Source organism: Notothenia rossii (assembly GCF_949606895.1).
Source record: "Notothenia rossii genome assembly, chromosome: 3".
NCBI classification, from domain to species: domain Eukaryota; kingdom Metazoa; phylum Chordata; class Actinopteri; order Perciformes; family Nototheniidae; genus Notothenia; species Notothenia rossii.
The window spans coordinates 5,926,391-5,950,789 of NC_136901.1; the positions used below are offsets into that span (position 1 = coordinate 5,926,391).

The following is a 24,399-nucleotide window of genomic DNA, read 5'->3' on the forward strand; positions in this document are numbered from 1 at the left end:
CAACGTGCATTTGATTGTCTGAAACTAAACTGCATAATGGAAAATGTTTTTTCCCCCTGTCTTCTCATTACGGGAAATCATATTTCTAAATATTGTTTGCAAGACCTATGTCTCATATTGACAAATCATTTACATTAAAAGTGTGTTCCAGTCCTATGGGTCTGTTTTGCTGAAGGTGGTGAGAACAAAAAGTCTCTGACACAAAGACTTGTTTATGACTTTAACATGAAGTTTGTTGCGTATATTGCTCATAAATAGTATAACCTTCTTAAAAACGAGATGTATTACAGCGCTATTGAATTAAATGGAAGTAAAACGAGTTCCCGTTGCTTCGTCCTCACCTCGTGTTTTGATATATTCTGTTGAATGTCAGTGATGCATTAACATGTTCTCCAGTATATTGAATAAAGTTAGATTATCTCTGTCGCCGGCACATCAGATCAGATGCGACCGCAGCGGCTCGCCCGGCGGGATTCGGTCACTTGAGCTGATTTCATCATATCTCAACAGCCTCGACCTTGATTTAACCCCCCCCCCTCCCCCATCTGACAGCTCTTCATCTGATTATATTCAATTAACAACACCCGTCCCTCACATCGAACACCGTTTCATTGTAATCACGACTCATGGTAAGGGCTTAAGGAGAAGGAATCCTCGCCGTCTGCTTTTCATTAAAGTTTCTCACAAAGCTGCACTTTGGAATTTAAATTCCTCTTAGATGATCCATTGCCATACCTTTCGACTTTGAATGATGGCGCCTCTCCAAAGTCATTTGTCAGTTCGCTGAAGCACAAGCAGGGGATTCTGCCGGGGATAAGACTGTTTTCTTAGCGAAGGTGTGTGACTTCCAGGGTTTACAGGAGGTCATCGCCGCCTCAGATCTCGTCCTTTGGTGTTGATCACAGACTGCACGCTGCCCTCCGTGTCACCATCACACCACCCATTAGCTCCTAATGGAGTGAGACGGTCGGAATGTAACCTGACCTGTCTGTGGTCTGCCACGAGGAACATGTGTGTGTGTGTCCCGAGGCCAGAGGTGCACCTTTCCTAATAACTTGTGCAAATAATGAGAGCGGCAGGAGAAGATGACGCATGGGGAGAGGCGACCTGTGTCATAGTCCCTGTTTCAAATTAGATGGTGATCCCTTTGCGCCAAAACATTTCACATGAACGAGCTTGGGGAGTAACAAAATACAATACCTCATGTTATTAGGTATTGTAATGGAATGCATTTTTAAAAACACACATAATGCTAATTTTCAGGTTTATACATGTATTTGTATTTTCTGCCTTTACTGTGACATGTATACATGCTTTAATGTTCCAAAAGATTAGGGAAGGAAAGGGAAAACCATCATTCCCCACTTTGAACAGGTGGGCCTTTTCAAGCCTCACCTGTTCCTCATCGCTCCAATAAAATGGTAGGTCAAGCTTAAAATTGTCAAATGTATCGTTCTATGACCGGGGTCTCCAACCTTTTTTAGGATGAGAGCTACTTTCAAAAAATAAAACAAGTCGTGAGCTACTTTTAGTTTTTTTTAGTTTTTTGCGGTGTATATATTTAGCACATTTTAACATTATGATATGCTGACCTTTAACCTTTGTTTGCTGTTTGGGTCTGTGGGACCCGTTTTCAGTGTTTAATAAAAGAAAATGTATTCAATTTAATTATTTTAACCTGCTTTATTTGGGGGTGGACCTCACCTCCTCTAGGGGGGTCCGGGGGCATGCTCCCCTGGGAAGACTATTTTTTTATGTTAAAGTGAAATGCATCAATCTGGTGCACTTTGAGCACAAAATGAATTTATGGATACAGCTCTCAACACTCTGAAAGGGAGAAGTATACTTTTCAATAATCTAAACATCTTTAGAATATGATCAAAACCAATAACAAATCATTTAAACTAGTTTATTCTTATCTTATGTTACCTAGTTAGCATTCTTTCTTTTTATTTATGCATATTTTACTAATCACTCCCCTTTGAAAATGTTTTTTTTTTTGTACCGTCCTATAGCACACATTGGAATGATTTCTAGGCTATATTAAATAGATAAAGGTGTATCTCTCGCTCTCTGTCTCGCTCGCCCACAGAGGCTGTGTGCTCCTCCGTGGCGATGACGGCTTGCGTTAACAAATAATAATAAACATAGGCCTATTTGTAAAGTGGGGGGAAACAAACGGGATTTCGAAAAGTGTCACGGTTAAACTCCTTGTGAAGTGGTGAGGTGCCGCTCCACATTGCTTTTCTTCCCGACTGCAACGCTGTTGTGTGTGTGTGAGAGAGCGTTTCGTGTGTGTGTGTGTGTGTGTGTGTGTGTGTGTGTGTGTGTGTGTGTGTGTGTGTGTGTGTGTGTGTGTGTGTGTGTGTGTGTGTGTGTGTGTGTGTGTGTGTGTGTGTGTGTGTGTGTGTGTGTGTGTGTGTGTGTGTGTGTGTGTGTGTGTGTGTGTGTGTGTGTGTGTGTGTGTGTGTGTGTGTGTGTGTGTGTGTGTGTGTGTGTGTGTGTGTGTGTGTGTGGGGGGGCTCGGATTGGCCATCGTGCGATTTGGGACTTTTCCTGGTGGGCCCGCTGTGAAGGTCCACCGCCGTTGCGAGTCTCCGGCTGTAATAGTCCACTACCGCCCGCGAGGACCCAGGTTCGATTCCGTCCTGATGTCCAAATAAATCTCCCGTTCATCGCGTCCATTCGCGACCCGTCACCTATCACATCTCTGAGCCCCACCAGTGGGGCGCCGCCCACACTTTGAGAAACGCTGCTTTAAAGTAACCTAGACATGAAATGTGAAATATAAACAGTCTGCAGCATTGTGATGTGTTCGTTGTCAGTATTCGCTTCATCAGTAGATTTTGGCAGTGCAGTGTGCAGAGAAGCTAATCCCATCGAGCAAATGAATATATTATAGATCAACGTGTTTACAGCAAATCCACTCTCTGACCTGACCGTTCTCACACCATCTGTTTCCCTATATGACATTGCCCCCAGTGCATTTAGAAGTGTGTGTTTTGTGTGAAAGTGTGGTGTGTTGTCCCTCTGCTCGCAGAGTCCCCGCTCACTCCAACTGCTAATAACTCAAATCAGCAGAAAGTCACACTCCGGGGCGTGTGTGTGTGTGTGTGGGAGTAAGTGTGTGTGTACAATTTCCCTGCAACTAGTGGATAAATGCTCATAACACTGAATCCAACTCATTTAGGTTAAGTATTTAATGATTTCGGGTGCAATTACACAGCTGAAACCGCATCTGCGTCCACTGTGGTGCACACACACTTCCATGCACTCACTATTGTTGTTATTCGGCCTCTCAGCCTCATCACAGAACTGATTGGACTAATGAATGGAGCTCGGTGGACGATAATGTTTCTGAATAGGCCACTTGAATGATTAGCCATCTGACAGGGGGGGGACGTATGGAAAGGAGGAGTGGCAGTTTTATTAGCGTCCACATCACAGATGATGATCCTGTTGGAAGCAATTACAGTCAGTCAAATGTGAGTCTTGCTGGTGAATATATTTCAACCGGGAAAGTCCGGATTAAACGCACCGCTAGAAAGTTGTACAAAAATGTCCTTTTTATATGAATTGTTTTGTCAGTTATGCGGTCTATATTGCATTAAGTGTTAATTAGAAGAGTCTCCATCATTATTCTATCAAGTTAAGGCCCAGATACACCGGCCAGTCACCTGAGAAGTCGCCGACACCGACTGTTGCGTCGCCGGACTCTCCTGCGTATTTGCCGACTTCGCACACTGGAACACACCGCAAATCCGAGCCGAGCACGTATGAACTGCGTATGCGTGAGTGGCAATAACTCTCCTTACCAGCAGGCGGTGGTAGTGTGTATTCATCCTTCAAAAGAGGCAACAACCGGAACAACCGGAAGACAGAGAAGAAGAACAGACTCCGTGATATAAACAAACAACAAATAGCGTTTTTCTTTCCATTTTCACTCTCGTCCATTGAAAACATGAACGAACCGGAGCTCTATAAACCGATGAGGTGAAATAGCCGTCCGTGTGTGTTCCATCTTCCATTTTAAATCATTTGTTTACCTCCCTCACTTCCGTTAACGCTTCTCATGCACTGATTCGCTAGCTGAACAGCCAATCAGTGTTTTCCCTTTGTCCGACTTCCGGTGGTGTTCCCGACGCCGATCGGCAAGAAAAGGCGTCAGGTCTGCAGAAAAGACCCGACGGTGCGGCGCACACCACTCCGAATAGGGCGTGTATCTGGGCCTTTACACTGTCAGTATACTCACACCTCTCACACTCACACGTCTGTTTCCTGTGTGACGTTTCTCAAACGCTCAGCCCTGTAGCTCACCTTTCTATAATCTGACGGATGGTGCTGTCAGCTGGTGTTTTGTTCTTGTTCGGATGGCAGACATGTATCGCAGCACAAATCCCACCTCTCCACTTCGGGCTCTGATGTCGAGTCAATAACTATCTAATAAGGCGTGTTGAAAGGAACACATATGTTGATGGGTGCAGGAAAAATCTGCTTTTCTTCCTCCTCCAAAACACCTTTAGGCTGTGAGTGATGTCAGCTCTCCATGGCAACGGCGGGTACTGAATGTCAGTAATGTATATATCAGCAAGCTGGATGGAAAGCATGTTTACCTCCTAAAGAAGCTGGCAGGAAAACACTTTTAGGTCACCACAGAGAGCTGGTAAATAAATGAGTATTTGAGTGAATAATTAGAATGGGAAAAACCGTTTTTCTTTTCCACTTTGCCAATTCTTGTCCACAGCAAAAAGCAAGGCGACAGGCGGCGAGAAAGAGGTGACGTATGATATGAAAGTCTAATGTGGAGGGAGGGCAGATGGAGACTAGAGGAGGAGGAGAGAGCCACAGGTGAGCCTCGCAGCTCTGAGTTAATCACTCCTCCTATTTCTCTGTTAGATCCCGGGAGGGAGGAAAGGATGGAGGAGGGAGGAGGGGAGGGGAGGTTGGAGGGAGCAGCTGGCCTGGCGGCGGCCACAGGGAAAAGGAAGCTGATTATTTGGCTCCGGCTCTGACTTTTGGGGGGAATAGAGCGGGAACATGTGTGCGATTCCGCCCCGTGTTTGTGTGTGTATATGGGAATGTTTATGCACACTTATGAGCGAGAGGAGGTTATGACTTTCTGCGAGCCGGGGGAGTTCCCGTGCATGTGTCATGTCCACAGATGCAGAACGGGGACCAGTGTAACCACCGCTGATGTGTTTACGCCGCGGGAATGATGAACGAGCCGGGTTGATATTTGTGTTGTGGGCCTGAGAAATACGAAGCCTGGAGCGCCCCTGTCACACATATCCCTCACTCCCTCATCTCCCCCTCTTTCTCTTTCTCTCGCTCTCGGCCTCTCGGGCATGTGTGATTTATGAAGAGTTTACCCTCTCCCTTTATGAGTGTGCATAAATAATAATGTGGCCTTTCACCGCGCAGAGCCGACACCGCAATACCTCAGCTGGTGGCTCGCTTTTTTTCCATGTGAGAGTGTGCACACATGCTCCATCATGGTGGCTGATGCGACAGAGAGAGTGTGTGTGTGTGTGTGTGTGTGTGTGTGTGTGTGTGTGTGTGTGTGTGTGTGTGTGTGTGTGTGTGTGTGTGTGTGTGTGTGTGTGTGTGTGTGTGTGTGTGTGTGTGTGTGTGTGTGTGTGTGTGTGTGTGTGTGTGTGTGTGTGTGTGTGTGTGTGTGTGTGTGTGTGTGTGTGTGTGTGTGTGTGCGCGCGCGCACAGAGAGCAAGAGTGAAATATAACTCAAAGAACCTCTTTACCTTTTTGGCAGTGTGCCTCAACAATTTGTCTGTGAGGTCTGCAGAATAGTTTTTTTTTTACCTTTACTTGGGTTTTATCTTTGTTTGTGTGTGTGGTCATCTGTGGGTTCTGTATGGTTGTTTTTTCCTCACAATATAAATGTCTTTTCATTGGAAAACTGTGATTTCCTCCCATACACTTAGTGTGAATTCAAACAGAACTTTCCAAATTGTCAATAATTATTCATAGACGGGGGAAACAATCCAAAGCCAATACTTCAAGAATATTTGATGCTCTGAAAATCTGATTTTTTTTTAATGCAATTGATGAATCACCTGTTGGATGTTGCACTGCACTGACTTTATTATAGAGGCCTGCATATTTAAATAGGTTGCATTTCTTTTCAAATATTTGGTAGATTAAAGGTGGGGTAGGTAATTTTGGAGAAACCAGCTCGAGTGCGCTAGAATTTGAAAATACACAGCCGGAAGAAATCTGCTACTCCCTTACAGAGCCCCGCCTCCAACACACACGAACGCGCACATGACCAATGAGGGCACGAGATAAGTGTGTGCACAGATGGAAGGCTGACAGGCAGGTAGGCCATCCAGTTATTTTAGCCGGGCCGGCTCAGATGATTGGTCGTGCTTTTTACAGCGCTACGGCTTCCACTGATCACATTTCTTTATGGATTTTTTGTCAAAGCACTTCAGATATTTATTGCTATCGGGATGTTAAGAGCATTCCATGGAATATAACAAAAAGTGTATCTCGAGCCGGTTTCTCAAACTTACCTACCTTTTAAGTGGAAAGCTCTTTTCAATAAAAATATTTTGCCACACATTCCATGCTTCCTTTTTGCCATCAGAGTAACTGAAAAAAACGACTGCATATGAGATTCCTCATTATGCAAACAAAAAACGATGTCTTTCAGCAGTGCACATTTCAATTTCCATATTTGAGTCTGTGTGCTGCTACAAATGCAAAAAACGTGGCCTTTCAAAAGTATCTTTCTCACACAAACTAAATGTATAATGGGAGAATAATCCAGACATACAGGGATACTACTAACAGCTAGCAGCACCAATGGGATATGTGTTGTTCATAGTTCATCCCATAGTTGATCCTTGATCTAAGTTGTGATAAAATGAGGAAGTGTGTTCTTGTCCACTGTCACAGGGGTGAACTCAGAGGCATGAACTCAAATGCACAACTCAGACTCAGACTCGGGTGGTGTTCAAAAATAAAGACTTTACTGGAATTAACAAAAACAAGAAACACAAAATCACTCTTCCGAGGAAAAACGAGATGCAATAATCGTGATCATGAGAAAACAGGATACGACCATGGAGCAGGCTTGAACGTGGTCCTGAATGAGAAACGAACTGGCACTGGACAGGTGGGGGCTAACACAATATATACCCAAGGTGAGGGGAACAGGTGGAAACAATCAGGGCGGGGAAACTAATCACGAACACAGGAGACACATAGGGGCGGGGAGCAAGGAGTTCTGAAACGAGAGGAGGAATACTTATTACAGTAAGACAGAGGGGACATGACAAAGGGACATGACAAAGGGACATGACAAAACTAATATAAAGAATAGCCTTTCATTAAAACATGACATCCACATCATAAAACGATATTTCTGATCCATTATGTATCATGTTTTCCTCCTCGATATTGGACTGCGTTTTTATATTTCTGCCCATGTTTCTCCGACTGTGCTATTTTTAATTTGTGAAAGCAGTGTTAGATCTGGGTCATCATTTGCTAAATTTGCATGAATGCAAATGCTTACACCACTGCAGCAACAGACCGAGGAATATTCTTTGGTGTGTGAGTGTTTGGATCCGAGTGTCAGGAGCATCAAAGGGACGTTATGTTCAATGCGGAAGCACTAGCTGCTATTTGGAAGTACTGGCATGTCTTCAAACAGAAAGAAGGAAACATTTAGAGGTTCAAGTCGTGATGTCTCCGTATATGATTCATTATTCTGAAGGAGTCCCTTACCACAGGCCTGACAAGTTGGATCTGTTTGTGTGCTTCAGTTCTTTAGTGGGAGACAGTGTATCTGTGTAGACCCAGAGCCAGGTGTGTGTGTTGCTGAGAGGTAATACCCCACATCTGGTAGTGTGTTGGACAGATTCAGACTGGAATAGAAGCAGGATTAGCCCCGCTCTCACCGGTAATACAACCAATTTTCTACTTGTTTAAATAACCCTAGCCAAGCATTCCTCTGATGGCCCCAATACGGTGCCCTGGAAACACCCATGTGTGTGTACTCTGAGTCCTCGAACATGGATTAGTTTTTGCTACATGCTTGAGTCCATGTAAGTATGCCTGTCGGCCGCAGAGTTGTTTGTGCTATACTGAGTAGCTTCATTATCAAAGGAGAAATCTACTTCAAACCATAGATTGTATACATTTTGTACCTACTGTTTAGTGTCTTCTACTCAAAAAAGGACCATCATTTAAAAAATAACCATTATGCCGTATTGAAAAAGACTTTAGCGTTGAGATTGAGACCGAAAACCTATTAATAAAATGTGAACTATTTTTGCACCTCGCTGAAAAAAAGAGAAAAGGCAAGTTTCGGTAACTTCAATGAACACATTAACTTTGTTTTATAAACCCAGAGCTTTAGAGGCAGAACAAAACCTCTTTACCATGCCTCCAGCTGCAGCTTCAATGCCTCAAATTACAATGAACTGCTAGAGAATTTAAAAGGGGGAATATGCGCCTTGCTTCAAATTGATTGCCATTTCTCACATAACTCGTGGATGTCAAGAGCCAAAATTGACAGTTCACCCCCCCTTGTACCTGTGCACTGTCAATATTCATCACGCTTTACAAGCATGGAGAAACCCATTCTCCACACATCTTATCTGCTCTTTGTTGAATTGGATATTTTCTGTCTGGAAACACTCGACTCTGCTTTCTCTTCACACCTCAGCCGCTTGAAATTCAGAGAAAGAAAAACAACACCAGATGCACAAAGCTTAGGACGCGCAATACGGGGGAAGTATTTGCTCTTGTGCACAGCTCCATCAGCTGAATGCAAACTGCAGTTTAAATCTTTGTGGGTATGGTGCGTGTAGAAACGTACACACATATTTTCACTTCCTGTCGTCAAGTCAGGACACTGAGAGTGGGAGGTTTATTCTCTGATTCAGATTTAAGCACTTGAAAAAGCAGGTGTCTGAGATAGCCTTTGTAGACCTGTACCTTCATAAAGTGTGTGTGTGTGTGTGTGTGTGTGTGTGTGTGTGTGTGTGTGTGTGTGTGTGTGTGTGTGTGTGTGTGTGTGTGTGTGTGTGTGTGTGTGTGTGTGTGTGTGTGTGTGTGTGTGTGTGTGTGTGTGTGTGTGTGTGTGTGTGTGTGTGTGTGTGTGTGTGTGTGTGTGTGTGTGTGTGTGTGTGTGTGTGTGTGTGTGTGTGTGATGATTGGGTTACCAGACTACTGTCAGGATTCTGCGCGCTGCTTCTGAATTATGCATCTCTCGTTCAAAGAAAGAATGAAGAATAACGTGAGAGGGAGAAAACGGCGGAGTGGGGGGGCAGTCGTAAGATAAATGACAACAGCAGAAAAGCAGAGCATCTCAATAGACTGCACACACACATATACACACACACACACACACACACACACACACACACACACACACACACACACACACAGCCGTTCTAGACAGCGTTGAGAGAGGAGAAGAAAAATGGGTTGATTAGTAACAGCGGATGAAATGAGGAAGTGTTTGTTTGTGAGTTGTGTGTGTGTGTGTGTGTGTGTGTGTGTGTTGCTGATGCTTATGTAAAGACTTGAGGCTTGAGTGTTCCCAGCATGCAGTTGTGTTAGACTAAAGCAAGGTGGCACTGTTCATCCTCTTACTGTGTAAAGTATGAGATTGTTTCCACTTACTGTCAAATCCATTTGTGTTTTTTCTGTGGTGTGTATTTTTAAATAATGGCATCATACAGTGCGTGAACATCCCTGATTGGATATATAAATATATATATGTGTGTGTGTGTGTGTCCATGCTGAACGTACTACTTTCTCCCGAGTGTATCCCATGCAGGACATGCTTCATTTGGCTAATTAATTCTGAGCAAGTACATCAATTATTAAAGACACTCAACTGTTCCATCTGTGAGTTGCAACATGTAAACACAATCTATTGTTTACAGCAGCGCGGATCATTTCATTTCCTGCTTATTGGACATTCAAGAACTATAATGCATGTAAGCTCTGCATCTGATTGGCTCTCACAGCCTGCGCGAGAGCAATCTCAGTAATAGCGTTCATAACAATGTGCACGTTTATTGATCACAGTATAGAAATATGTTTTTTCCTCTTTTACGATCTCATAAAGAAGAGGTCAAAGGTCAGGCTTGGTTACATCGAGTATGGAAACTCACACCATGAGGTCATTTCTCAACACCCTGCTGTGTAGGGACAATAGCAGAACATTTACTTATCAGTAATAATATCTATACCATTTTTTATGTTTTCATTCACAACCGTCAGAAGACTATACAATACCAAAACCTACACTTTAGACAAAACATGGTAAAACCCACAAGTTAAAAACAAACAAAAAAAGCAGCAGGGTTAATATATATTGAATACATTTGGATAACAATGTAAAAAACTAAACGTTACATCACAAATAACTGTATTAATGTGTAATTGTAAAAATCAAAATCTTAAGAACATTAATTTGAACACATTATGATAAAGTAATAATTTCTATTCACCCAATACAAATTTTCTATGAAGAAACCTTATTATGTGACTCAATACAATCGTCATCTGTTAGCTCTGTTATTAGCCATGTGTGGTTGGGCTAGCTAACAGCTAACTAGCTCTCATACCTATCAACACTGCTTTGTTGTTCATAATGTTGCATTATAAGGGCAAAAATGATATGTAAACAATGGCTTGATCCAGTTTCTCTAAGGCAGTGAGGAGATTATGATCAAGTCACAGATTGTCCATCATGAAACATTTTGATACTGTTGAAAAGCATCTGTTAAAGTAACCTTCTGTGGCTTCATTTAGCTGTGTGATGGTGTTTCGCCTCGGATAACAACCTTTTTATCCCAGGTGTTACTCATACTAACATTACCTAACATGACTACACTGTGAAAACCCATTCCATCAAAAAGCTTTTTCCAGATTCAACCACTTCTCCGATCTTCCTCAAGGGAGACAGGTTGCTCAGTTGTCTTGGAGTAGTTCGGGAAAGGCCCTCTTAAGAATTAATTCAACATCTGGACAAATATTACAGTATCAACCAGGGACTACTTTATCTTGAACATAATACTGTTGAACGTGTCCCTTCAGTGTTTTGAGGGCACATCTGTAGCATTCATCAGGCAGAGTGGAGCCCTTATTTTATATCCTGCATTATTTACATCCATGGTGACGAGATTGCTTCTGAGATGCATACTTGGGAAATTAGGTGAACAACTATTACGGCAAATTAATTTAAATATACTACAGTAGAAAAGTACACAAATAAATGCTCACGGCTTCATTGTTAAACCACTTGATTCGTTGTGAATAGGAACTTCAGTTAATAAATAAACCAACATAACAATTTGTTCTAGTATTACAGGATATGTGTGGGTGCCTTTCTATGAAATCGAGTAAAATAAGACTGCATTTGTCCCCCTCAGGCCACATTTATTCCAACATTTTATAACCCTGCGCCCTAGGCAGTGTGTGCGCGAGAATCCACACAGACACAGTGTTTATCTCGCTCTCTGCTTCACACGTGTTATTGTATATGGCTTTCATGTGTGTCATGATAATCGCTTGGCTCCACACACACACACACACATTTACACACACAGCCTTCCCCAGCTAGTCTGGTCACGTTGGATACACACGCTGGGTTGTGATTTACAGACGATCATAACATGACAATATGAAGGCTCCTGCCATTTGTATTTGGCTCAGGTATCAGAGTGTGTTTGTGAGTGTGTGTGTGTCGTATGTAAATGAGACAAAGGGGTCACATTATTCAGCAGTGGTTGACATGCAGGCTCCCCAGGTCCATATCAATATCCCCCCGCAGACGTGGCAGGAAAAATAAGGCGATTTGTTTCCTAGAATACTAATCACGGTCAGGAGGGATGAGGGAAAAAGGTGTGTTCAGTAAAAACACCAGGAGCCGGTTGTTTTCTTCATCCTGGGCCGAGGGGTCCTCCAAAACAGCATGTTGGAGCTGTGTGTGAAGGACTGAATCTTAAACCACTGTGTGCCTTTTTGAAATAAAAGCTTCTCCCAAGGTTTCCTCTCATGCTGTGAGCGGCTGATAGCTCACATTTAATCTGTAGTGAGAGAATGGAATCAGCTTCTTTAGTAGTGCACGCGCCATGGTATTTTGAAACAACAGGGGGCAAATCTCATAATATTAAAGGAACGGCTTACTCAATTTTAATTTTAAACAAAGCATTTTATTCTCTAAACCCTAAGTTATACACGGATTATAATACAGGCCTAACAGGCTCAGGGGCCCAAAGCATCTGGAAGACCCTGGGCTTGACCTTCCAAAAGACCAACAATCATTACAAAGAGATGCAAAATGACTAAAGTGTCAGTGTGTCTAGCTCTTACGTAATGGGGCTTGTCTGTGCCCAGGGGCCCATTGTCTCCTAATCCACCCCTGCCCCTAGTGATCTCTAGCCATGCACATACATTTTGTGTTAGATTGGTGGAGAGGCGAAGTCCCGCCCATCTACTTCCGCCCCATGGGACCTTATTTCGGAAAAATTATGAATTGAAGTCAATGGAGAGAGAAAGATTATCTTTGGATCCCGTTTGAATTGTGCCATGAATTACACATATGATATTTGTCAATCTTAAAAAATTATTTCCATGTAAAAAAAAGTCACAGTTTGTCGTAAAACTGTTGAAATATAAGACTATGAAAAATACGCAACTAGAAAGACTACAAATCCCAGATTCCCGGTCCCGCATGCTGGCTCTAATGAACCGACTAACTCCCCTTGTGTGTGTGTACAGCTCTCAACGTGCCCAGACTTGGAGTGATTTTCACCTCTTTTAATACTTTCCGCCTCATTCTGAAAGAAAGAAGTGAAATGTGCCAACGTGACGGCCGTCTTGGTGTGTGGTGCGAGATGGGAGTTGTAGTTCATTGAGCGGTTTCACACAAAGTGTTACTTCACAGTTTTACCACACATTTTTATTTTTTTCACTTGCAAAATTATCTTTTAAATTGACAAACATCATATGTGTAATTCGTGGCACAATTCAAACGGGATCGAAAAGATAATCTTTCTCTCTCCATTGACTTCAATACATAATTTTTCCGAAATAAGGTCCCATGGAGCTCCCCCGGAAAGGGAGGGACTTCGCCTCTCTCATACATTTACCATTGAACCATTTCATGTTCTTCTCTTGACTTGTGATTAGGATTGATTGTACAGCTTGTCAGAAAGTGTGTGTTTGATGAATCAGTGAATACCATCAGCGTTTTAACACATGCTTTCTCTCACCTCTGTTCGACCCTCGACCAATCAGCTGTCAGATATTTGAGCACCCTTTTAGTCCTTTTAACAGTTAGCATTTAAATAATTAGTTAACAGTTTTTTTATCTGTTAGATATTCGACTAGGAAGATCTTTGACTGAATTTAAAATGAGAAGTCTTCTCCCGACTGTTCTTCAGCTTGCTCCAAATGAAGCCATTCTGTTGATACTTTGCGTTTGATTGAGTGATGAGTGGAAGCAGCAAGGCGGCCTTCATTTGCATCACTCCCCGCCTGTGTCAGCCATAAAAAAATAAACTCCCTGAAAGCAAATCATCATCATCATCACCCCTCCACACATTAAAAGAAGTTGTTGTTGTTCAGAACGAATAAATCGTAAAAGTGTTTTGTTCTTTTAGTGTTTCCGTCCGTGTTCGTAGCGTGCGCGCAAATCAAATTACGCCCCGAGACTTCTTCTTCTTCTTCTTCTTTGATTGATGCTGTCAGCGAGTTTGGAGAAAGAGACGGAGGCTCGGGACGGGAAGGAGATAAGGAGAGAAAGAGGAAAGCAGATAAAGAAGAGAGAAAGAGCTCGAGAAGCATCCATCAAGCGGCCAATCAGATTGTTTCTCTCTTTCTCTCTCGACTCCACATCCTTTTACTCTCTAATTTAGCTCACACGCATGCAGAAAGAGAATCTCCTTTGCATGGCGTCGACCAGATGAGGATATTGAATCACAGGCGGGGTGAGAGGCGGCGTCTCAGCCTGATGGATGATACATATTTGTCGCCTCCTCTTTGCTTATTGTTTACACACTTTTTAAACACTCACACACACGGCCTCTGCGCTCCTCTTGTTGTTAATCGACGTCCTCCACTCGTCTATTGTTTTATTTCCATCCCTCGTTCCATCGCGGTTATTGCTTTTCATTAAGTGGTCATTTCCTTCCTTCTAATGAGAGCGTCACGCCGCCACGTGCCCATTTATCAAACCGCAATAGCACGGCCTTGAAGTCAAGACATGCACACACACACACACACACACACACACACACACGCGCTCTCTCCCCTTCGCCCTATCTGCCATCATGTCCCTGTCTCAATTAGCATTGTTTGTCGTTCCTCTGCCCTCCGTCCCGTGTTCATTTGGCGCCCCCCCGCCTCATTGTGGCAGCCGTGTCATTGTGTTTGACAGCTTCTCATTCTCGTGTCGGATCTCATTTCACTGCTAATTTCATACACCTCGCCTCGCCTCGTGTGATAACTCCTCTGAGCCGGTCAGATTTTTTGAATATTAAACGAGGAAAGTTATTGTGGCAACTGATTATAAGAGGTTCTGATGAGCTGTGAAGCCAGCACACACACATCCTCACACTTGGCAGGATGGAGCAGGTTGCTACCCCGCTGTTGGCAAGATAAATCACATCAAAGCCTCTCTGTGATGGTGGCACAGTGGAGATGCATTATAACCTGGCTGCGTGTTGCTAGCTTGTTCTCCTGCCAGAGTTCCCATTGTTTGATTGTCATCTCGAGGAAAGCTTGCACATTATGTTGAGAAACCTATAATATTTAGGCCGCTGTCTGACTCTGTGTCTCTTATCCAGCTTTTAGCGGTGTTCGAAGTCCAGCGCGGGAGGACGGAAAGCCCCAGAGAGACCCTGTCCAACGGATACTCCAGCGCCGCCCCCAGCCCTGAACCCCTGTTATACTTTCCCCACCTTGAGTACCAGGAGCCAATCAGAGCGGAGATAGAAGTCAACGAGGCCAGCCTCAAAGCCAGTAAGTCCAAACATAACATTTCCACACCAAGGTTTCAAATTCATCTCATGGAAACACTTAGTTTGTAAATGTAACAGAAGTTTTCTGCACAAGACAATCAACACATTTCTTTGTGCGTGTGAGAAAGTGCATCGTGGGGAGACGGAGGGAGGTGTGTGTAGGCGTCTGACTGTGTGAGAGAAAATGTTAGAAATACATTTATGGAACAGCTGTGAGCTGAACCTGCTGAGTAAAAGAGAGTTTTTTTTTGTTACTGTAACTTGATTGCGTGTGAAAACAGATGCAGTGTTGACGCAGCGTTCTCTCCCGCCGTCCGCACTCTTGTTATATTTGTTATAAAGCATGGAGACATGTCACAGTAGAGTCTTTAAAGGTAGTTGACTAAAAAACATGATATTATGAAGAGACACGAAGCTCCTTCATTTAGTTTTTTCTGCGCTTATCTACCCATACTGACAACAACGTCTCTCCGTGCACCATTAAGTTGAAGGATACGCTCCGGTTCTGCTCCTCACAGGGCACGTTTCTCAAAAACAACTCTTATTCGACGCCTCCTGTTGTACAAATATTCAGTGAGTTGATGAAGGTCACTCCCATAAAGCAGATACTAAAACACAAGTGAGAATGACACTTTAACAGTGCACACGACTATATACAAATACAGCTTCAAACGAACAAGGAATGGCAGCTATACTTGTCTTTAGCAGTCAGAAAATAAAGTGAACAAGTTATTGGGTCATGGTGCGTCTCCAGTGGGAAACATCATCACAAGGCTGGAAGCCTGAGGGAGCCTCTGGGGGAAAGTCTGCTCTGTCTGGGCTGCATTTAGTTCTGGCTATGGATACATATTACTATAAATAATCTCAAGAAGAGCATGACTCCTCTCTGTACATGTCATTATTTACCATTTCAGTGCTTGCTTTGATTCTTGAATGCCAGGAGGTTGAGATGAAAGATTACATTAGCCGGGATGGGTCTGTCTAATCACTGGACCCCCTTTCATTTCCCCTCTCTCCATCTGTCGGCTATAGAATAACAGTGTGACACCACACACACACACACACACACACACACATGCCCTTTGCCACCCCTCTCCCTCTGCCCGCATTTGCCCTCTGCCCCGTCATCTGCCCCCCCCCCCCTCCACTCCACGCAGTCATTTTCTGCCTACTCTACTATTCAGCTTCAACCACCTGCCATCCAGCCCTCTAGACCCTGACCCCCCCACCCGATACCTTCTCCGTCTCCGCATGGCTTCCACCTCTAACTAGATTAGCACTGTAGCCTGTTAGCATGCCAGCCGAGCATGAATGGACTAATTCAGCCCCCCCCCCACCCTTCCTTCAACCCGGCGGGACCTCTTCCTGCCTCCAACCCCCCCACTCGGCTCTGCAGCCCTGTTGAACCCTGACTAACTTGGTTATGATGTGACCCTGTGACGCCCCGCATACAGAGCCAGACTCATGCAATAAGACAGCCTTTTGTCATCCGGACACACACACTCACACACACACACACACACACACACACACACACACACACACACACACACACACACACACACACACACACACACACACACACACACACACACACACACGCAGGATTCGACAAAAGAATCCCAGCATGCTTTTGGGAGTTAAACAACCCCAAAACCGGTCAGCCATCCACTTCTGAGAAGGTCTCAGGGGAGTGTGTGTCTGTGTGTGTAACTGTGATTGTGTGAGCTGTCCCTTTTGCTGTTACAAGATGAGTTGTCAACTGGGTGTTACACACATTTAGCATTTGCTTTGGAATCATATTTATACCGTAGTGCTGAAACCAACAATTATTTATGGTCTATAAAATGTCTAATAACAGTATATGTGCTTCCCAGTTTCTCACAGTCCAATGATGTTGTTTAATAATATCTTATATTGTCAGTCCAAAAGCAGAAATATTCTGTTAATTAATTTAGTTTATCTTGAAGTATTGTTGTTTAATATTCCTTTTCATACCTGTTAGATCTTTTATGACTAAAACACATTACACTTGATTGTCAGTATCAAAAATAATCCATTAGGTATGTTCAGTATGTCAATGAGGTCCTATCAGCAAAGCATATCCATGGCATATTCCAACTGTTTCAAACTGTGTCAAATCTGTCCTTAAAAACGTCTACCCACAGCGGCCTGCCTAGCGTTGCATGGAAATGACAACGAACTGCATGTTAAGCTAAGACATGTAGCGACTGTTCTATTAGCCGCTTCAAAAGGGAGGGAAAAACGTTCAAAGCGTTAAACAAGATTAGATAAAAGCAATGCAGGCTGTCATGTATAGCATGTAAACACTTGAACTGGGTTGTCATTGTCAAATTAGAGTTAACCGTGCAAGCTGTGGCATTATCAAATATTCACTGTGCTTATGAGCCCCAAAACAGAATGAGGCTAGCAGCTGTGGGATCATAAGATGTAGGCGACAACATCCTCCCAGACATTAACCTATTTATCGACAAATCATGTAAACTGGGGTTTCTGGGAAAAATTGGGTCACCGCAAACCATGTGAATGCTTTAATCACACTATCACTTTAATCTGATTACTCCCAATAATCTGGTTGTAGTGTGCATGTGACCGCAGTGAGTGGTGGCGGACAGAAAACGACGTGATCCAGTAATCAGTCAGGCATCAAAGTGTTTGTGTGGCACGCTGGACTGATGTTTGTACTGGGTGATCGGCCTTCACACTGCCCCAGTGGGATGATTAGACCTGCATTGATCCACTGCTACACACACACACACACACACACACACACACACACACACACACACATACACACACACATACATATATACACACACACACACACACACACATATATATACACACACACACACACACACACACACACACACACACACACACACACACACACACTCACACACACACACACTTCTAGGAAGAGACTCCTTATCGCATCATCCCATGAGCAGCCTGAGCCTGGCTTTATCGATTGGGAGAGAAACAAGTACACCCTGGCCTGTGGCATGAACACACACACACACACACACACACACACACACACACACACACACACACACACACACACACACACACACACACACACACACACACACGCACTACACAACTGCAGACAAATATAAATATAAAGAGTACACAGACGCCATACACGCATGCTTGCTCATGCAAACTCAATGGCAAACAAAGGCACTCACACTGATTAACATGTGCACACACACTCACACACACACACACACACACACACACACACACACACACACACACACACACACACACACACACACACACACACACACACACACACACACACACACACGCTCAGACACAGTCAGAGAGAAACATGATGCACCCTTGTTTTCATCCCGCCCCAGCTTTGAAGTAGCTCTGCAGAACTCTCACAGAAGACGAAATTCTTAAAATAAACCTCAGTGTTCAAAATATTGCGTAAGCCGTGTAGTTAGGTGATGAGTCGGAGGCAGATAAACACAGAAGTGTAAGTTCAGACGGCCTCTTCAGGGTCTCTCCAGCTACATCAGTCTCCAAGGGAAGATGATGTGTGTGTGTGTGTGTTTCAAGGTGTTTCTCTCTCTGGCCTAGAAGTGGTACTTCTGATTAGTTTAGCTGGTGACGCAGGGTACCTTGTGGTTGTGGCTGCACAGTCCCCTCCACCTCTTCTTCCCCATTTTGGCAGGAGAGTGCATGTCAGGAAATGTCTGTGATCTTAAAATAAATCAAAATGTCTGCTCACACAGGAGCATGAATGATGTTCAGCTACTGAGAGCTCCAGATGCCAGACAGCTGCTTTAATACCAAGTCTCTACCCATCACTTCCGTAGAGGGTTATGATTTTTCATTCGATCATGATATTCATTTAGTCAATTATGTTTTTATCATGAGAAAATGAGATGTTAAATCAGCGTGTGCTTGAGGCTGTTGCTACCTCACACGGGTTTTCACCATGTTACTCTGACCTTAAGGTTTCAAAGCCTTAGGAGGTCAGTTTCACGAGGGCTAATCTTAGCTAAGGATATTTCTAGTATGCCAGACACACTTACATTGTGTATATGTATGTAATAATACAAGCTGGTTCAGGGCAAATAAATACTATAGGGTACATTTTAAGTAGATATGAACCCACGCTAAAAGCCTGTTGGCACCAGGCCAGTCACCTTTGATTAGTAATGTCTCTTCAAACAGTGGCTGACCTAAGAGAGTTAAAACTGTCACTCTCATCAATATCCCTGACCCTCTGTGACACCGTTTGACCCCCCCGAGGGTTCGGCACAGGTTAAAGGTCAAAGCCGGTGACCCTCAGGTTCCTTCACAAGCGGTGGGAGGATTGATGGAGGCGGGTTTGACTCCCATGGATAAATGGAGGAGGATTTATGGGGCTGGCCGCTGGGTAACGGAGCCTGACTGTGACCATGGAGCGGCCTTGGTCACTTGGGAAAGTTGCATCATTGACATTGTGGTGAAGTATGCAGGGTGTCACAACTTAGACTGAGCTCATTGTAAACTCCATTATAGCCACTTCAGAAGTTTATCATTGAGTGTCTTTAAAGAGGCTGGCCTTGAAAGTATTTTGGTTCCTAATGTACCTAGCATCCTTGCAGTTTGATTTAACGTTCTGCAATGCATCACTCTGTAGGATAGGTGTCAACTTTTCTCCCATATTGAGGGGAAGTTCTTTATTTAAACCTCACCACTTTAAAGCACATGTTTGAAAACCTGATACATGCTGTTCGGAGTACATGTGTATTCTTATCTGTATTCACTTCCCATGAATGCTTTGGACAGGTGGACACAGAGCGGAGAACCATCCATTAAGTTTTACTGCTTTCTATACACGGCCCCTCTGAACTTGTAAACGGTTGCATGTGTTGGACTGAAAAAAGGAAAGAAGTAGCGAGAGTGCTTCCTGAGCATCTGCGTACAAATACAGTGTTCAAAAAATATTAGAAAACGTTAAAAAAAAAGAGTGTGTTAGTTTTATAGATTTGAATCAGATGGAGAAATCAGAAGCAAGTGATGTGTTGCAGCGATGTGATGTCTTTTCTGTATTTCTCTGCAGTCTTTTTGATGCCAGCTTTTAGAAGATACCTTTTTATTATTTCTGCTATTGTGTTAAATCAAAGCAAATTCCACAATTGCAAATCATCTAACATTTCTACGTGAAGTCTGCTTTTCTAAATCAGATCAGATCATGGTGTTGATTTCCTCAGTAAAACAACATCAGAAAGTTAAAGATGGAGGAAAAACATCTGAGCCCTTATCAAAGGAAACACATTTTTTTTTTCCACACCTGTAAATCCCCTCGCATTAGTCTTATCGAGTTAGCATCATGCCTTTTAAACTTTCTCTGTAAGAAGGATTGAGACCGTCTACATCTGGTACAGCAGAATAATTGATCACTAATTATTAAAGATTTTTTAATCACAACATGTTGAGATCATTTGAGCCGTAAAGGATATTTGCACATGTGGTTCGGTGGTTGTAATGACCATTATTCATCTGTCTGCAATCACACTCACACACACACACACTGCCCACTCCTTCTTCCCCTTATGTTCTCCTCCCCTGCTCTCTCTATTCTGACCACGTTAGACCAGGACCCTGTCACTGACCCTCCAAAGAGAGATTGATTACAGGAAAGCAGAGCATTTTGTTTGCCTTCCCTTTTCTGCGCGTCTCACTTTTCGAGGCTTTTTCTCCCCACTATCTCTCCCCTTCCCTTTCTGTTTACCTCGCCCTTTTTTTATCTTTCCCCTGTCTTTATTTTCTCCTCTGTCAAGTCAAATTTGGAAAACACCCCGCCACGGGTTTACATCCTCGAATAACAGTCTGGGGCGGGTATTAAAAGCAAGAGGCAGCAGAAAGGTTCGAATTAGATTCCTTTGAGTTGTTTTGTTGTGGTTCAGACCTTCCCATGTTCCCTCTCCCTCTGCGCATTTGGGCTGCGGGGAAGGCTTGTGGCAAGTGTGTGTGCACGCCCAAGCACCCACAGTGTACATTTTCATATGCCCAGCTGTTCCCCAAACACACACATTCACGTATCGCTACAGGGTTGTGTAGTGGAGTCATCTTGACATTATTATAATACACGTTTTATACCATCCAGAGATAGATTTGTTTATATAAGCTGTTACTTCACCACTTTTATCTTGTCCTGTGTCCATGTTCTTCAGGATTCCTATTGGCTCTGCTCAACAAGGAGTCTGTTTTTGTTTTTCAGGTGCCAACAGACTCTCACATTTTCAATTTTTGATGCGCTTTGGTGTCTTTTGGAGAGCACAGAGAGCCTCAGGGGTCCGTCTCACCCAGCGAAGGCCAGCTGCTCGCTGCGAAAGATGCCAAAAAGACAGAAGAACATTTCCTTCTTCTTCTCTCACCTCCTTCTACCTTTCCCCTCCTCCTCTTCCTCTCAGGACCCTCAGTGCATTTGGAGTTTAAGAAATAACACATGACCTGGTTTCTGTGCAGTAGTGTGTTAAATATCCTCCATATCTAACTGTATGTTCCTTCCTACAGACACGCCTCTGCTGGTGAGGAGCAGCAGTGACTCTGCACTGACCCCCTACCAGGCGAGAGCCACGCCCCCACGTGATAACCATAGCAACAGGTCACCTGAACCGGTAAGTCAACTATCAAGGTAAAATAAGGTTTATAGGGGACTGAAACAACTAATATATATTTTTTTGTAGTTTGCTTAAGTTGCTTTTAATGAAATTCAGCATAAATGAGTTGTAATCCAGTGTGCCTTTCTTAATTGAGGAAGTCACTGATTTCCTTCCCCTTTTTAATTGCCAAGAAAAGAACAGAGAAAGCTGAGAATAATTTAACAAAACGTTATTTTTCCTGCGGATAAACTCCTGCTGTTCAAACTAGTAGCAGGAACATGTTTTAACCAAAGCAACAGATAAGGGGAAAATATATAACAAATGTAAAAATAGCGTTAATAAATCACGGGAGAGATAAACATATCAGATTATTTCACTGGTGTGTAGAGACAGAAAAGCCAGTGTGTGTTCCTCCTGTGGTCCAGCTCCACGCCCCGGGCTGCACTTTGAGAGGGTCGGCTTTTCAAGTGCTCTGCTTCTTTCTCCAAACAGAGCACCATTAAGGAGGACTCAGTGTGCGTCCCTCTGGGTGTGTGTGGTGGGCAACATGGAGGGCTGTGTGAGGTCACGCTTACATGTGTGTTTGTGTGTGTGTTTAGATAAGGTAGAGAAAGGGAGTCCTGTTGTTTCCCCCGCCGCGTTCAGCTCAGCGGTGACTAGGCAGAACGCGGGAATCAGCGGGCGGCGAGTAAACACAATGACACAGCACATATTTCAGGGCCTCGTACAAACACAGCAGAGCGAGGGGCCTCATTATAGATGATTTACCCAGAAATCTGTGTGCTGGCAGACAGATGCAGCTTTATTTAAACCCACACAGTTGTTGTTTCGCTCACTAGCAGATGTTGTCATTGTCTGTTTACAAAGTTTTAAACACACTTCGGCTCGATCATTTGGTGACAATGCATTTGATGTTTCTCGAAACTCCTCCACACAGGAGAGCAAGAAGAAGAAGAAGGTGTGTGTGTGTGTGTGTGTGTGTGTGTGTGTGTGTGTGTGTGTGTGTGTGTGTGTGTGTGTGTGTGTGTGTGTGTGTGTGTGTGTGTGTGTGTGTGTGTGTGTGTGTGTGTGTGTGTGTGTGTGTGTGTGTGTGTGTGTGTGTGTGTGTGTGTGTGTGTGTGTGTGTGTGTGTGTGTGTGGCTAGGAGGCCGTCACAGCTCTTGGGCATATTGAGTCCTGGGCCTGATGGACTTCCAAAGATCAATACACTATCACTTCGTCCACTGTACTACTCCGCTCAGACCCCCCACCCTTATTTCCTACACTTACTCATACACACTTACAAGTTACACACACTCGTGTCCCTCTTCGTCTTGGAGGTATTGAAGGCTAAATAAAATGTAATTAAGGCTGATACAGTGATAAATATGCGCGCTGCCCCTTTAATTGATTTTGCTGCCTGCTTTGGTGGAGGCCAAGGTTGGCCCACTTCTCTCTGTCTTTGAATCACACACACTCTGAGTCTCTATCAGAAGAGCTAATGAAACCGGCAAAAGACTGAGCGGTGATAAACATGAGCCGGCCCTTTAATTGATTGGGACTTCCTGCCGTGTTCGAAGCTAATAAACGAGACGTTTTAATGTTGCCTGCTAACTGCACTGAAGTGAATGCTTTTCCTTTCCTTTCCTCCATCACTCTCCTCTTTCCTAATCTGTGTTACGTTTCTGCATGCACTCTTTCCCTTCGCTCTGCCTGATTTTCAAAACCTCTAGGTGCAGTGATGCAATGGAGTGGTGCAGGAATGAGTCCTTAAACCCAAAAATGAATAAGCATTTGAATACATCCGGTTCCCTCGTCTGAAAGTCTTAGTGGTTAAAGCCTGAAATAAGGTCTGTGTTTAGCCTAGTGTTTTTTTGCCTTCTTACCACAAAGCTTAAAATCCATTGCTTTTTGTCAAGGAACCCTTGTGATGCAAACTCCTGGGTCGGCCTACAAATATACGTCATCACTGCACCACTCTACATGTTAACACGGCGGGAAGTCGGACTTAAATCTCTAAAAGCTAACGCCTTGGCTAGCTTGACCAAATTCAGCTGTTTTCCCGTCCGTCTGTACACTGTGTGTTTTGTGTTTCTCATGCTAGCAGCTGGATGCTGTGTGTGTCTGTGTGTGTTAGCCCCTTGAGGATTTGCGTTTTCTCAGCGAACATAAGAGAAAGAATGTGACCACAGCAGTCAGTTGATGTAATGGATATGATGAAGGTCAAGGAGCAGCGGCGAGCACACTGAAGCTGTGTTCCTGCTGTGTGTGTGTGTACATACAAACAACCTTTCTTACACACACGCTCTTTCTCAAGCGCCTGACGTGCAGCAGGCGACTACAGCGCCCAGAGGAATCACACGAAAGAAACACACACCTCATTACTCATCCAACACACACTAACACTCGCACCTCATATCTCAGACGTCTGCACACCGCCCCGTCATTCACACATACCTTCAACTACAGACACATGCAGGACAGTGTGCAAAACAATAACAGAGCAGACAACCCGTTAGTTGTTCTCAGACAGGTTTCACAAATGATAGCACTCGTTCCGAGATCACGAAGCCTGCCACAATGAAATAATTCAGTGAAGAAAGCAGGTTATGTAAATGCATATTAGTTCTTATTTTTTTGGTTGTAACACTAAAATAAGTAGCAGCTGAAGTGAAAGTGCTGATAGGAGCTGTAATATAAGCCCATGGAGTCAGCAGAGAAGAGTGTTAAACAAGGTTGTTTTTTAAGTGTACGTGTTAAAAGGAGTTTTAGGA

General features: G+C 43.7%; 1 protein-coding gene across 3 annotated transcripts in view; it reads left to right on the top strand.

Moving 5' to 3' along the window:
• Positions 1 to 24,399, top strand: part of pard3ba (par-3 family cell polarity regulator beta a) — a 133,712-nt gene that overhangs the window by 12,800 nt on the left and 96,513 nt on the right. For all 3 annotated transcript variants that reach the window (XM_079668320.1, XM_079668318.1, XM_079668319.1), the window contains exons 3-4: positions 14,835 to 15,009; positions 21,558 to 21,661. In XM_079668320.1, the coding sequence (XP_079524446.1) occupies positions 14,835 to 15,009; positions 21,558 to 21,661 (279 nt within the window). The remainder of the gene's footprint in view (positions 1 to 14,834; positions 15,010 to 21,557; positions 21,662 to 24,399) is intronic.